Raw genomic sequence first — 14,915 nt, 5'->3', positions numbered from 1 at the left:
ATCCGATCTAGCCATGTATACGTATGTGCCATCATTAAGGGAGCGAAAGACGCAACAAAGCCGCCATTTCTAGCTCACGTGGACTTTGATATTCCTGCTCAGGCCTTGCCGTCGCAGAAAGAGACGACGGCCCATTTACCGCTCCAAGCCCACTTGCGGGCTCCGGAATCGCCACCTCCATTCTCTGCCTGTCGGAGCTTCTCGTCCACGCCAGCGGGCAGTCCGACGACGACATCAGCCTTGCAAGTGCGGAAGGCAAGTGTGCGCATACCGGATTTGGGACCAAGAGGCCCAATTGCAGTGGTGAACGGGGTGGTTGGATCCCAATCAGCCTGGGGACGAGAAAAAGTTAGCAAGTCTAGAAAAGTATGGTTTTTGTTTTGTTGTTCGCTGGTGGAATGAAAACTTACATCGCCTGTTAGCTTGCGGTAGTTAAGGTCACCCTTGAACAGGACCAGTTCGCTCTGCTGTAGGTCCTCGAAGAGCTCAGGAGCTGTAGTTGGAAGACGCCAGTAGCTTCCGGGTGTGGTCCAGAACCTGTGCGGACGCAGGACCAGTTTTCCTTCGGCGTGGAAGTGACTCCACTGGCTGAAGAGGAACTTGACTTCCTCAACCTCCCTGTCGGATAGAGGCTCGTAGGTCTTTCCCGTGTCGTCAGGAGCAGTGTAGAATGCTTGTGGGTCGTAGAGGGCGTTGAGCAGGTCCGAAAAGTCCTTAGGAATGACGTCTGAGACAAACCACGGGATGGTCTTTGGGTGAAGGACGACGGTCGTGGCCAGGTCTGCAGAAAGGAGGTAACCCGCCAGGATGAGGTCGACGAACAGCTCGAAGCCGGCATTATCGAGAACGATATCTACACGGCGTTCCTGGTTCTTCTTGGTCTTGCGCGCATTCCGCAGAACATCAAACGCAGCGTCCATGTCGTTGACGATGATGTTCTTCTGGGAAGCCTTGCGGGCATCCGCGCCCTGAAGCTTCTGAATATCCTCATAGGTAAGCGATGTGAGAAGGGAGAGATCAGTGGCATTCCCCCAGAGACAGATCTCGCACATCTCAGAGAAGAGTAATTTCTCTGCTTCCTCGACCTGCTCTGGGCTCTTGCCGTCGGTCCCTTTGCCGCTTTCTGCTTCCTGAGCAAGTTTTCTGTATTTACCTGCCAATTCCAGTACAGCAGGGCGGGAGGACTTGAACGTGGACATCTTCTGGCGAGAGAAGACATCATAGCCCTTCCAATGCTTGGAGAGCCGGAATAGGGTGCTTATGCGCCTGTCTATGGATCACAGTCAGCTACCGTAGATGGAGGCCTCCGAATTTGTCTTAGAACATACAGAGATAGCATTCTGAGAACAGCCATGCTACATTGTGCCATGTCGGATTTCCCCTCTGCTCTAACTCCTTATTGTATTCGGCAATATCTGGTTCTCCATCGTCGGGAAGTGGCCTGCGGGGAATAGGGTTTAGTCCTGGCTTCTGTCTTAGATTTCCCGACAAGCACTCACGTCAACTGCCTGTTATGTTGAAGTTCATATTTCAGCTTTGCGAGGGACTCGATGATGCTCTTGCCCTCAGCGCGCTTCTCCTCATCGGTGACGTCCGCAACAGTTCGGTGGAGATCGTCAATTGCGCCCGTCTGTAAGACGGAGGAATGGTAATTAGTATGCGGAATACGGAAGGATATACGGAGAAAGTGACTTACCACAATGACCGGCCATCGCTCATGTGCTGAGACAGAGGCGAAGCTCTTGGGGTCAGAGGTGAGGTATTGAGCTGGTGGTTGGCGGGGTTAGCTGGATTGCCCCTCCATGGGGAAAATAAAAGGATGGATACGTTGCGGGGAAGACAGGACGTACGGGTCTTAGGATCCAGCTCCATGCCTGTCTAATTTATAGGACGAGCACGAACAGAGCTCTAGAAAGAATGGTAAAGAGAAAAAAAGCACCAGGTGTTGGACTTAGTAAGTTATTGGCAAGCCGCGGGGTCATTACGGCATCTTACTCCGCGGCTTCGGTGAAGACGTCTTCTTCAATTAAGACGACCTGGTAGCTACTGCTTAACCTCTCTACACTTCACGTCCTAGATATCAAAAATTGAAAATCATGTCGTTTCTATCGGGTCTGTTACCCGTTTGCTAAATGGCTTCATATACTAACCCCGACGTTCACCAGCTCTCCGAAGCGGAAAGCACTTCCCAAGCGCAAAACCCAAGGCCCGCTTTCCGTCGTATCGCTATGCAAAACGCTGCAAGAGAAAGAAAGATAAAGAGGATTATACAGATTGCTTCTGTATGTAAAAAGAAACATGCAATAGACGGTCCCAGAAGTAGAAATATGCCTCGTGGGGGGAATCTCCCAACATCGTGTCACTCAACCAAAAAAGGGCATCTATCGGTCTACAGAAATCGCCTTTGCATCCGAAAACGCCTTCCGCCTTCTCCCAGGATCCAATTGATGCAGAGATTCATCACATCATCGACATGAGCGAGTTTTGAGCATAGGCCTGTTGAACATCAGCATAATGCAGCTACAAAAGGGGGTGAGATAGAACGTACCATAGGCTTAATGTCTGGGTGAGGAACGGCATCGAACTTGTGGAATTCCAGCTTCAGCTCGGGGCCAATGTTGATGTAAGCACCCTTGTTTTCGGTCGTGTCACAGTACTTGGGCGCAGAGAAGACTGTGATACAGCGACCGTCATGCTCGATCTCGTATCCCTCCATCCGGACTTCATGCGATCGGATGACCGCCTCGAGACCGTTCTTCTCGCAGAAGCGCTTGGTGACATCAGGGCCAAACTGCATTCCAACACCTCTCTTGCTGGGACCACGGCCGGGAGTGGGCTGTGGATCGGTCCATAGCATCTCCATCATCAAGCCTTGCTGACCAGGCTGGCGCTGGTTGTGTCTGTTCAATTTCCGGATGTCGTCCAAGGAGGTGTTGTCGTCGGAGAAGAGACCGCCGTGGAGAACGAAGTATTTATTGCCGATCAACGTAGCCAGAGGCAGAGCAGAGAACGACTCGGAGAAGAGCTTGAAAGTCCGCTCGTTGTATTTCGCCTTGCATTCGCCCTCGAAACCGTACGCCCGGTTCATATCGTCTGTCTCGTGATTGCCACGGTTCAAGAAGAATTTGTTCGGTCGCAGCCATTTGTAGGCGTATAGGAGGAACGCGATTTCTGTCGACCAGGATCCACGATCGACAAAGTCTCCGTTGAACAGGTAGGCATGTGTGTTCGACGGGAAGCCGTTCAGTCTGAAGATCTCCAAAAGATCGAAGAATTGTCCTGCCACAGATCAGAAAACAGCGCACCAAGGAACATAGTGAAGTGGAAGTGCTCACCGTGCGTGTCACCACAGACCGTCAGCTTGGTACCTTCGTCCACCCCGATCTCCACCATTGTTGGCTCCGCATAGGTGATGTCTCTCACTGCCTTGATAATCTGGAAGGCATACTTGCGATGAATCTTCTTTCCGTTCTTGAAGCGCTGGATCATATCGTCGATGAACTCCTGCGTCATCTCCGATCCTAGCCGGACGCCGTCGTAGTTGTCATCGACGACGATGGAGTCAATGTCCAGGTCCTCGAATGCCGACGGCGGGTCGGAAACCTCGATCGCCTTCTCAAACTCGATCCGACGGACCAGCTTCTCGCATTCCGCCAGCTTTAGCTTTGCATCTCGGTTGTTTGGTTCCCTCTTGACGACCGCCTTGAAGTCCTTGAGCGCCTCACGAGAATTCAGGATCGCAGTATTGGCCAGCGCTCTTCTCCAATACGCCTAGAAACCACTGCGCATCAGTATACAAATAACTACACGAGTGTGCATTTCATTCTAAGAACAGAGTAGGCTGCTAACCTTGACGTAGGTGGGGTCAAGCTCAATGGCCTTGGTCGCATCGGCGACGGCATAGCCATAAGCCTCAAGTTTGATATGACACTGGAAAAGGACGAAAAGTCAGCAACTATCCAATACTATTTCCGCGAGAAACCCTTCAAGAATCGTCGCGTCGCAACAGATGTAGCACGCTCGAGTGGGGGTCCAGACGTACTTGCGCTCTGTTGGAGAAAAACGAAGGGTCCTTGTCGTATTTCTCTATGGCCTTGGTGTAGAAGTCGACGGCGGTAGGCCAATCATGCTGCTGAAATGCCTTATTGCCCTGCAGCTTCAGCGCAGTGGCGGCTTCAGCATCGGACGAAGTCATCGGCGGAGAACTGAGGGGAAGTTATCGGTAGTGGCACACGACGCACAAGAGAGGGGGAAACGGAGGGATCGCAGGTAAAGAGAGACTGAGATACAAGCTCGAACTGAGTCGTAGATGCCAGTGGTAAAGGAGGGAGGAGAAATAATATCGACCGGTAGCAAAGAGGAGTGGAGAGGGGTTGAGATTTGCCGTCTGTCGAAAGCTGCGGTACCTTTCTGTTTCTTCTGAGGGACGACCAGCTCCATCCACCCTTTCTTTCTCCGATGCCAACGCCGGTCTTGGCATCGCCATTTGAGAGCCGTGATTTGGAGAACGTCTCCTCCGCAGCGCAGCACCTTGAACGCAACGCGACACTCATTTTATAACTTGCCTCTAAGCGCAGAGAACATCCAGAGTCTGAAACCTTCGACAGTCTACCCGTATCAGATCCCTCTTTTTCTTTTTTATCTTTCTCCGTCAACCATGTCCTACTACGTTGCTCCAGGCCAGCAGCGCACTCTCCGCGCGTGCATGGTCTGCTCCCTCGTCCAGCTCCAAAGCGTGAGTTATAGCCTCTATCTTCACCCTCCTCATGATTACATTACAATGCTAACCCCGTCTAGAAATTCGTCCGCGAAGGCTGTCCCAACTGCGACCATGTCCTGAGTCTCCGCGGCAACAGCGAAGCCGTGCAGGAGTGCACGTCACAAGTCTTCGAGGGTCTGATCGCTCTATCTGATGTGCGCACCAGCTGGGTCGCTCGATGGCAGCGGTTGGAAGGATACGTTCCTGGAACATATGCAGTTAAAGTGGTTGGATCGGTGAGTTTCCTTCTTTTCATCTCTGCATCTCCTTGCCGGATGTGATCCCTGGTGGCCACGGCCAGTGTATTGAACCGAACTAACTTGAAAAAAATTCGCGCAATACAGCTACCATCAGAAGTAGTCGCGAGTCTAGAAGATGCGGGTGTGAAATACATTCCGTAAGTTAAATTCCTTTTCAGATCCTCTTCTCACTCTAGCTTCATTCAGTATGGACCCTAGTTCTGACGATTCAATATCTCTACAGACGCGATGGAAGCTCCCTTGAAGAAGAAGCGTAATCACCACCACCACCACCACTACATCATCTTGATACCTTGCGTGAGAGTGTGAGAGCGCGCGTGGAGGACAAATCGAAACCAGTCATATTATACTATTATTTGCCACGGAGTTTCAGGGAAAATGGGAAAAAAGGGACATCTGTTTTTACTCGCAACATAAGAAAATTATTGCTTTTGGCATGCATCCATCCTCCGATGGTGGAAGGTTAGATAGCGATGGAGTTGTGTATTTGGGGATTGTTATTGTTATATTCCTATTATATTCGTGTGAATATTCTCCTTTTTATATCTCACTTAGGCATTAATTACCTTACTATTTATTATATAACGGTGTGGTTATTGAAAAATGGATAGATGTATCGATACTGTGATAAAGTTATACCCAGTGCTCCTTTTTTTTTCCTACTTGAATGTGATAATGGGATGGATGGATCATCATTTTCATTCTTCATCTGAGCAGAGATATATCATATCTTTACTGCTTCTGGCTAAACTCATGGACATGCATCGCATATCCGCTTGATTATATGCTTGTAGAAACAGAACGAGAAAAAAAAAAGAGAAAAAGAGTTTCAACCCGAAACAATATAAGCCACCACCAAGGGGCTGGATCGATCAAACGCCTATGTAGGAAAAGTAAAGTCCCGAAAGAAAAATGGAAAAAAAGACAAGAAACGTCAATCATTCATTCATCGATGAAGGACCTGTAGATGATCGTTTCCTTACAACTTGAAGATCTTCTCGATCAACTCGAGCAGGAGATCGGCTAATTAAAAGATAAAAGTTAGCAACTTGTATACTGATGATTCTTATGTGTTTTGAGAGGAATGGATTAATACTTACCATGGTGCTTCTGGAAGACCAGCATGGGCCTCAGGCGGATAGCACTGGCACCACTGCCACCAATGTTCAGACCGACGGTCTTGGCCTTGGCCACGAACTCGTCACGAGTCGGAGAGTCCCAGGCGATGAATGTACCCTGGCCCTTACCGCGAAGGTTCTGGATCTCGTTGGGGTACTGCTGGGCAAGACGCTCGAGGCCGGCGTAGAGGTACTCGCCGGTGAGGGCGGTGTTCTCAACCAGGTTGAGACGCTCAATCTCCTCGAGGATGGCACGGAAGGTGAGAGCGCGGGCTGGGTCACCGATCCAGGTGTTGAACTGACGGTAGGGCTTGTTGGGGCGCAGAGCCGGGTTGCCAAAGTAGTAACCGGCCGTCTGGGCCTTCTTGGAGAAAGTCACCATGTCCGGGGGAGTCTCGAGGTTCCAGTGGTCGTGGGCCCAGAACTTACCGGTGGCACCAACACCGGTCTGGACCTCGTCGACGATGAGGAGAACGTTGTTGCGCTTGGTGACCTCACGCAGACCACGGAAGAACTCAGGCGAAGCGTGGTTGTCACCACCCTCGGACTGGACAGGCTCAACCACGACGGCGGCGACCGGGTTGTGGAAGGTCTTGATGATGTGCTCGACCTCCTCGAGGCAGCGCTTCTCCTCCTCGGCATTCTCCTTGGCATGCTCCTCCAGGGGGTACTTGAGGGCCGGGAAAGGGGCCTGCGGCCAGTCAAAGGCAGGGATATCAAGCTTGTGGATGGGCTTGCTGCGGGTGGTGGACAGACTGCCGAAGAGACGGCCGTGGAAGGCCTTCTTGAACGACAGGATGGACAGGTGAGGCGAACCGGGGGTCTGGTTCACCATGGACGAGGTGGTTTCCTCCTCAGTGAACTCCGCATTGGGGCCGCCGCGCTCACGCTGACGGTAGTAGATGAAAGCGGCCTTGTAAGCAGTCTCGTTGGCCTCAGAGCCAGACGAGGCAGTGAACACCTGGTTCATGCCCTTGGGGGCGGCCTTGAGGAGACCGGTCTTCAGGATGTGAGCCCAGTCAGCAGACGGGAAGTTACCCGGAGCCGGTCGGTTGATCAACGCGTTGGTCATCTCCTTGGACTTGGCAGCCTTCTCGAGGCTCGGGTTGTTGTATCCAACCGGGATCGAAGCAATCTGGGCATATCTGCGATCGTCAGCTTTTATATATTCAACCGTTGATAAATCAAACTGGTTACTCACACGTCCAGAAGCAGATTTCCATCGAGGTCGGCGATGCTATTTCTTGTCAGCATGATATACCCCCCCGCTTCTGATGGTGACCAGTCCGCACGTACTAGTTACCAACAGACTTCTCATAGTCCGCCATCAGATTCAAGCTTCGAATGTCAAAGACCTCATTCAGCTCCGCCGTGGCCTTCTGGTTGTTTGGGCCGGGGATCTGAGTCTTGATCTGAGGACCAGAAGGCTCATTGGGGAAATAGTGAGCCGCGGTGCTCAGAGAGCGAGTAGCGGAGGCATGAGCCGCAGAACGCAGGCTCGCGGAGCTGGAACGGAGGATCGAAGCCATCTTGATGATGCTTGAATGTCTCTAAGATGACAATTGTCAAATTCGACTGTCAGAGGAAGAACAAGTTCCCTTGACGTTGACGTCGCTGGGTGGAATGTGGAGTAATGAAGCTCGGTTGGGCACGGAGCTCCAGAAGGTCCCCTGACAAGTACAAGAGATTCAAAAACACCCAATTGAGCACAACTCGTCAAATAGACGACGGGTAGAAACAGTCGAAGCAGTAGAAACAGTAGCTCCCGAGACAGAATTTCAGCGACGAGACATTCGCTGGTGGCTTTATATAATGGCGGTCGAGCTGGAGCTGCCCCGCGATGATGCTGGCCGTCGGCGATCACAGCCAATCACAGAGCTCCATCCACCCTCACGCCGCGTGCAATCGCCGAGCCAGAAAAAAAAAGAATGGCCGAACGGAGAAGAACAACGCTCAATTAATTAATTCATCATTATTATTATGATTCCCGGAAGGCTAGGGAAAAGCAATCGGACTACGGGATTAAGCGATGGCTGGAATAGGCATGTTCTTCCGCAATAATAATGAGCAACTGGCGTGAACATGGCGGAGTGGGAGATGGCAGATAAGATAGTTCCATACTCTTTTCGGTAGTCGTTATCAGCGGGCGTTCCTGATAAGCTAAGCTCTCCGAGATCTATTATTATTATTAGGACGTTTCCTTGAATTAAAATTAATAAGTTGTATAATAAAATATTTTTAAAGCTATATACATTTCTATATCATTCTATTCACTGGGTAGTAAATATCTGCCCACTCATGACCAACCAAAAATGTTCCCTAGCCATATATTATTTCCCAGGTCCATAGATTTCAACTGTTCCGGGCTTTGATTCACTATCTCATTGACATCCGGTCGGTTCAGCATCGAGTTATCATACGGCCAAGCGGTTCCTGAGGCGCTTTCTCCCGGCATAAACGTTGCATGCACCCAGCCTTGAAGGCATGCAGAAACTCGGCAAACCGTGCGAAGAGATCGTCTCCAGAGTGCTCACCAACCTCAATACCAGTCCGTTTGATGAGCTGGATGAGGTCCTGTAGGATCTGGTCAAGGTTGACCATTCTCCGGACGCTGTGACAATCCCACGCTGGATCAGGATGGGTTGATAGTCAGTACAAAACCATAATACACCGCAACATGTGTGTCCAGATGGGAAATGCAAGGCCTCGACAGACTGATAGAGGTAGAGCCGAAAATATCTCCAAATACGATTTGAGGTTCTAAGTTGGCGGTGACCCACCTCGAGTCGGGGCCCCGGAGGACCGGGACGGCCCTATCGCGCTCAGACCCGGACCGAGATCGGGTTTTCTATTCTACGGCTTTGGCACGGCCCGCCGTAAGAACTACGGTAGTATCATAATGGCATTGTTGGTTTCTTTCGCCACTGCTGTCTGTGCTAGACGTCTCATAACAGTAGAATATGTACAGTATTTCTCGAAACCGAGTCTGTATCATAAAAATACTCCTAGCAGGGATACGCATTCGTCAGTGCATGACAATATCACCCGGTGAGTCCTTAGCCATCATGGTATATCATCAGCGTGCTGTATAACCCTCCAGAACGTTCACTGGTTATCTATGATCACATGTTGCTCGCCCTGTGTATATAACATCGCCAGGTTAGTAAATCATCTACAAAGTAAACGCCATCGCAAGAGCTACGGAGACCAGTACCGAACTGGCAGCGAACTCGAGTCTCCCGGCGACGGCACTCGCTGAGGAACTGCTGGATCCGCCATCTTTTAATGTCTCGTTGCCATCAAACAGACCCTCAGAGTTGGAGTCGACCACAATATAATCCTTGACCGTCGCAGATCCGTTGATCACACTCTGCGCCTGATCGTTGGTGCAGGTGCTGCCCATGGCCAAGATGTAACAGGTCGGCTTGGGGCTGTCAGGAACATCATTTTTGATATCCCAAGTCGAGCTCGGGCCTTCAGTGGAATAGCTTTCATTCTGGGCAGTGGAGACATTGCCCGTGGCGAGGTCCAGGTTGAACAGAGCTCGATAGAAGATCTCGTGCGCAGTCTCTGGCTGGTACGCGGGCACCTCGTGACCGGCTTGATAGACACGGGTGAAAGAGAAGTTCCCATACTGACGAACCTGGCCACCGACATAGGAACTGTTCGTATGCAAGTCGGCATAGCCAGCAGCACGGAACTTGTCTGAGTCGGTATATTTGACCTTCAAACTGACTTCCTCTCCTCCGATCCAGTTGCAAGCATAATCACGGTCGCCATAAACCAGGGCAACTTTAATGCCGGAGTCCAGGATATAGCCAATATCCTCAAGATAGCCGCGTACGTCAGATCGGGGATAATCACCCACCGAGGAGAACGCCTCGTAGACGCTACTGACCGACTCGGTGAAGTTGACAGGTACACCAAGCGCACTCTGAACCCAATGCTGGTTCAGATAGCCAAGGAAATATGGGGGAGGAAATGGATCGGGATCGAAATGGGCGATGTCATAATATCCCCTTCCGGAGAACTCAACGTACGGACCCTCGACAGTATTTCCGCAGAACGAATTTGCCTTCTGACACGCTTCATTGACTGTGGCATTGGAGCCATTGAGCCCCGGATCTCCCTCAGCGGCCAGATTGCGGCATTCAATGATGAGATCCTTGCAGCCACCGGGTCTGCTCCAGGCATCCACAGCAGCGTTATAAACGCTCTCATTGATAGCTTGTATACCATAGGTATTATTGTATGCGAATTCTGGATACGACAGCTGCTGCTCGAGCAGATCAACGCAGCCATTGATGATACCAAGGGTATCTAGATGGATATAGTGCGTCTCCCCATCACCCTTCAGGGTACCATTCTGGATCTTCTCATTCTGTTCCTGGAAAAAGGCAGTGAAAGATGGACCATAGCGTCCACCATACGACTCGGTCCAGATACTGACGCGATCATCGTTGGGCTTGTACTCTGGAAACTCAGAGAACCAAGTCTGTGCAAAATGCCACAAAGACCGAGCGGAGTTCTCAGTACTGTTCGCCGTAGAGTTTGGATTTTGACTGGGAAAGGTTCCGACCTGGAAAGTGTTGTTCTGCTCCGGCACGCCATCGGAAAATGGAGACACATCGCACTCTGAATTCAACTGATTATAAGTCCCATTGGTGGGTGTGTCGTAGCTGAATCCAACTTGATTAGGCTGGTCAATATACAAGACATTGACATAGTTGTTAAACGACCAGGGGTTTAGATACGTCGAGTTTGAATCAGGGTTGACTCGACACGGTCCGTTTTCCTGAAGCAGACCGATCATCGAGGACGATCCAGGGCCGCCGTTCATCCATATGGACAGCGGCGCATTAGCCGGGTCATGTCGAGACTCGAAAAACCAGAAGAATGTATTGATGGGATAACGCTGGTCTACATCGACGTCCTCCAATGTGCCTGGGGGAAGATGCACGTATCCCGCATATGATTTCACCCCTTCGGTGGTCTCACAGATTCCCGGCTGGCGGTACGTCAGCACAACTGACAAACGTGTATCTAACGAATAAAACGTACCTCTTTATAAGAAATAGTCACACCCTCTTCATGTTTTGACTTGATGACTTTGAGGCCCTCAGGCGTCGCGGGGAAGTACTGAGCAGCAACACCGCCCGCCAGACTAGCTACGGCGAAATAACGCGCAAGAAACCCCATAGCCGCGTTGTATTGGGCCGAAAACAGCCCAGGAAGAAAACCAGATGCCTCTCCCCGGTAATAACAAAAAGAAAATCACAAAAAAACAGAAGAGAAGCGAGAAATGCGTCTATATACGGGACAAGAGCAGACTTACCTGGGCCCCCAAGGTTCTCAAGGCTCCGTAACGTCGCCTAGCTACTAAACAAGCACGAGATCACCAGGAACGGTTGCCACTCCCAGCTCAGTGCCCTTCAGGATCGTGGCCACTGCTGAAAGACTCAAAGATCCTGGTATGGGGTAACGGAGTACACAGGCTCTCGTTCAGAGGAGTTGAGGTCTCTGGGGTCTGGAGTCATTATCGGACCGGCCCTAGTTACGCCTTATCTCTCGTGCCAAACGGAAAGCGGAAGGCGGCTACGCTGATCTCGTAGCTTAACAGTCGCACATGCCGGGAGTCCCTGCAGATCCAACAGACTCGCATGTACTTTTAAGTCGATGGACTTGTCAGTTAAGAAATAACAATACCATCTTCTTCGGGACACCGTCTAGTGTATCGTGATGGTCGTTATCCGAAACAGGAAATCATGACGCGTTCCCATGTTAGATCTCTGGCATATCGTGTCGCATAATCAACATATGGTTTAGTCGCATCTCTCGTGCAGGAATCTTGGAGTAGCCGGGATTAATTTTCTTCATTCAGTAAGAAGCTTTTTTCTATCCTTAATAGACTGTTCGCGCCCGGCTGGATTGACCCAAAATCACTATCGGGGACCTACATATTATTTTATAATTTCCTGTATCTACTACGGATCAGAAGTTGGGGGTAAAGATGTCCCAATCCAGGCCATTAATCATCAATAATACATAACTATGACCGGTTGGATGAACGTGGACTTTATCGATATCAATACTGACACGAATTAGATAGATAAGAGCTATTATACAGAAAGCAAAGATAGAACCTCGAAACCCGCTTCGTAAACGCCAGCCGGTGGCCCTTTTAACAAACGAGAATGATAAAATATCGGAGAAGTCGCGATGTCGTTCAACGCATAAAGCACCTGTTAATCCAGCTCACATGCGGACATGAAGCAAGTACTTTTGGCGGATCTGAGCAACATCATAGACGATATACTCATTGTACATCAATCCATGGAATCCGCCCGAACTACCTAGAGGCGCCGAAGTATCAGGCATCTTGACGCCTTTTAGACTCGGGTGGACGCAGCCCGCGTCCTTCCAGCCCTGAGGTACTGTCATGCCCTTCCCCAGCGTGGACAGCATACCGCCCGCCTTTGCATCATTGCCGGCATTGAAGTTGGCACTGGTGAGTTCGAGCATTGGATCACCCAGTTCCACGTCGCAGAGGAGCAAGAGACCCATATTGGCACTGCTGGATGACCAGCAGTAGTTGGCAGACTTGCTCGACATGTCTGCGAAATAGACACCTTTACCGAACATATATCCGGAGACAGGAGCCTCTGGTGGTGCAATGCGAAGACCTTGGCTGAGAATACCTCCGAAGTTGGTACTTCGAGAGCCGTGCCAGAGGAGACGGCGATTGCTGTTCGGAAGATTTGCATACGGGGATTTGTTAAATCGATCGTTCTCGCCCTGGCGCTCAATGCGGAAGATGTCGAGTACCTGAAGACAGACGTCAGCAAAAGATAATTTCAAAAATGTAGTGTGACTAACCTGATAGCGCAAGTGGTGCGTCGAACCGTGCGTCCCAAGGAGATAATCTTTGATTTCCATGAACTCAGAAGAGCTGTGGTCCAAAGGTGTCATTTCTTCCATTCCTAGTCCCTGGAACATGCGATCTAGGCGGTTGATCTCTTCTTCATCCTTGGAGGAGTCCTTCATGATTTCATTTGAAATCTCCATGTCTGTCAGCGCTTCCAAGAGCACGACCTCCCTCTTAATCATGGCCTCATTGTCGATCACAGGAGGCCTATTACGACCGAAAACATGAGGTATCGTCGTGAAATAACGGTTGCTGAGGTCTTCCGTCGCATCCCGATACGAGACACCATATTTGGACATTGCGAGAGAATGGTCCGCAAAAAGATCAGAAAGATCCTTCAAAATCTGGAAACCTGCGCGCAAGGTTCGTTTGCTCAACTTTCCCAGCGGCAGTTTACGAGCATCGTATGACATTTGAGCCATCGCGGAAAGGAAATGCCCCTGGTTGAAGATAAAATTCATCAGGTTCTGGATTGGAACCGAGAGTGTGCTTTCGACTGCCTTCGATTCTTTCTTCTCTTCTGTGCTCTTTTTCTTGCCATTCGTTTCATCTTCATCGTTGTCTGAATCCTCTTCATAGTTGCGCTCAATGAAGGTGTATTTCCCCTTTTTGGGTGGATCCAGTCGATTCTCCCACGTGAGACCTGACTTGTCCTTGAACTTCTTCTTGAACTCAGCCATTGCACTCTCTAGATTTTGTCCTAGTATTGCACTCTGACCGATCTCTCCCACACGGCCCCATCGAGTCCATGTTTTGTAGGAGTTTCCGGTATGGCTCTCAAGCAGTTGAATCCGATAGAATTTGTTATTATTCGCAGCCGCATTGGTTTGGTTAAGCGTCGCATCCCAAATCATACCGTCATCACTAATGTAGACACGATGGTTGGCTGAGAACCATCAATCAGTAAATGCTAATCCTTCTCTAGCGAAACAATTCGACTCACTCCTCAGATAGCAACCGTCGTCGACATCCACCTTCAGATCCTTAGATTTAGCCAGCTGGCCATCTTTCTGCTTTTTATCGAGGTGGCCATCATCCTCTTCCTTGAGAGCTTCTTCAAGTGGCCGCTTCTTGGGCGGTTTATCGTCTTCCTTGCTCTTTTTTGATTTCTTGGAGTCTTTCGTATCATCTGCAGACGCATTATCGTCCTTTGTATCGTTCTTTTTCTTCGTCTCGAAGAGATAATCTTTTCCAGGGAGTTGCTTCTTCGCCTCAACAGACTCAAGCAACCAGTCAAGCGTGACAATGTCGCAGGTATACACCTTCATAGCTTGTATAACTGTATAACAAACATCATAAACACATGCACCACAAGCATTATTTCGAACGGAAGAGTGAAAGATAGCACACTCACCTTTGCTCCCTTTCACGTCGAACTCCTTCTGCGTCGCTATGAAATGGGTACATTCTGGAATGACTCTGTAGACGAAAGTCCCGCCGTACTCTTCGACAATCGTCTTCAGATCCGCTAAAGAACGTGTCAATTGTAGATATTAACAAGAGAGGAATTCCAATGGGCTTTCTTACATTGTTTATAGCCTGGGAATGTGCCAGTCACGGCGACAACAGCGTCTTTGAGAAACGCAGCAGACCGACGAGTCATAGTGGCATGAACTTCGCTTTTTCGAAAGAAAGAGTAGAATGAAATAGATGTAAATAAGTTGGAAGTGAAGTGAAGTGAAGCAAAAGCACAGCTCAATAAATAGTAAATCTTTCCTCAAGCATCCAAGTTCCTCTCAATGAATCGAAAGAAGTAACTTAACTAGGTAGTCAATGTCGTGATGACAATTCGCAGACTGCTAGAAAGCTGAATTGAAAGTTGAGAAACAAATAAAAGCCAAACCACGGGGTCT

At 49.8% G+C, this 14,915-nt stretch overlaps 5 protein-coding genes across 5 annotated transcripts; 1 reads left to right on the top strand and 4 right to left on the bottom strand.

Moving 5' to 3' along the window:
• Positions 1–98: 98 nt before the first annotated feature.
• C8Q69DRAFT_484889 (serine/threonine protein phosphatase PPT1) lies at positions 99–4,195 on the bottom strand (the record flags this gene model as incomplete). The annotated part of the gene is made up of 9 exons (XM_028631797.1): positions 99–332; positions 411–1,270; positions 1,329–1,441; positions 1,500–1,630; positions 1,697–1,767; positions 2,545–3,279; positions 3,336–3,771; positions 3,850–3,930; positions 4,043–4,195. 9 exons carry the CDS (start codon positions 4,193–4,195, stop codon positions 99–101), a joined length of 2,814 nt encoding a protein of 937 aa, XP_028490017.1.
• Positions 4,196–4,657: 462 nt separating this feature from the next.
• Positions 4,658–5,276, top strand: C8Q69DRAFT_503875 (transcription elongation factor spt4; the record flags this gene model as incomplete). The annotated part of the gene is made up of 4 exons (XM_028632522.1): positions 4,658–4,735; positions 4,798–4,995; positions 5,104–5,156; positions 5,243–5,276. The coding sequence occupies 4 exons, from the start codon at positions 4,658–4,660 to the stop codon at positions 5,274–5,276; spliced, it is 363 nt and encodes a 120-aa protein (XP_028490016.1).
• Positions 5,277–5,892: 616 nt separating this feature from the next.
• Positions 5,893–7,889, bottom strand: C8Q69DRAFT_56821 (4-aminobutyrate aminotransferase). The gene is made up of 4 exons (XM_028633794.1): positions 7,434–7,889; positions 7,339–7,374; positions 6,120–7,282; positions 5,893–6,042 (listed from the first exon to the last, which is right to left on the bottom strand). Exons 1-4 carry the CDS (start codon positions 7,664–7,666, stop codon positions 5,999–6,001), a joined length of 1,476 nt encoding a protein of 491 aa, XP_028490015.1. The 5' UTR covers positions 7,667–7,889; the 3' UTR covers positions 5,893–5,998.
• Positions 7,890–8,959: 1,070 nt separating this feature from the next.
• Positions 8,960–11,336, bottom strand: C8Q69DRAFT_484887 (Alpha/Beta hydrolase protein; the record flags this gene model as incomplete). The annotated part of the gene is made up of 3 exons (XM_028631796.1): positions 8,960–8,985; positions 9,447–11,145; positions 11,199–11,336. 3 exons carry the CDS (start codon positions 11,334–11,336, stop codon positions 8,960–8,962), a joined length of 1,863 nt encoding a protein of 620 aa, XP_028490014.1.
• Positions 11,337–12,184: 848 nt separating this feature from the next.
• Positions 12,185–14,439, bottom strand: C8Q69DRAFT_454652 (poly polymerase). Its single transcript, XM_028629718.1, has 3 exons — positions 14,006–14,439; positions 13,014–13,948; positions 12,185–12,962 (listed from the first exon to the last, which is right to left on the bottom strand). Exons 1-3 carry the CDS (start codon positions 14,328–14,330, stop codon positions 12,393–12,395), a joined length of 1,830 nt encoding a protein of 609 aa, XP_028490013.1. The 5' UTR covers positions 14,331–14,439; the 3' UTR covers positions 12,185–12,392.
• Positions 14,440–14,915: the final 476 nt, after the last annotated feature.

The sequence above is a fragment of the Paecilomyces variotii genome (genome assembly GCF_004022145.1).
Source record: "Paecilomyces variotii strain CBS 101075 chromosome Unknown C8Q69scaffold_1, whole genome shotgun sequence".
NCBI classification, from domain to species: Eukaryota; Fungi; Ascomycota; class Eurotiomycetes; order Eurotiales; family Thermoascaceae; genus Paecilomyces; species Paecilomyces variotii.
Note: the sequence above shows the minus strand (reverse complement) of the source record. Positions and strands in the feature narration are given on the sequence as shown.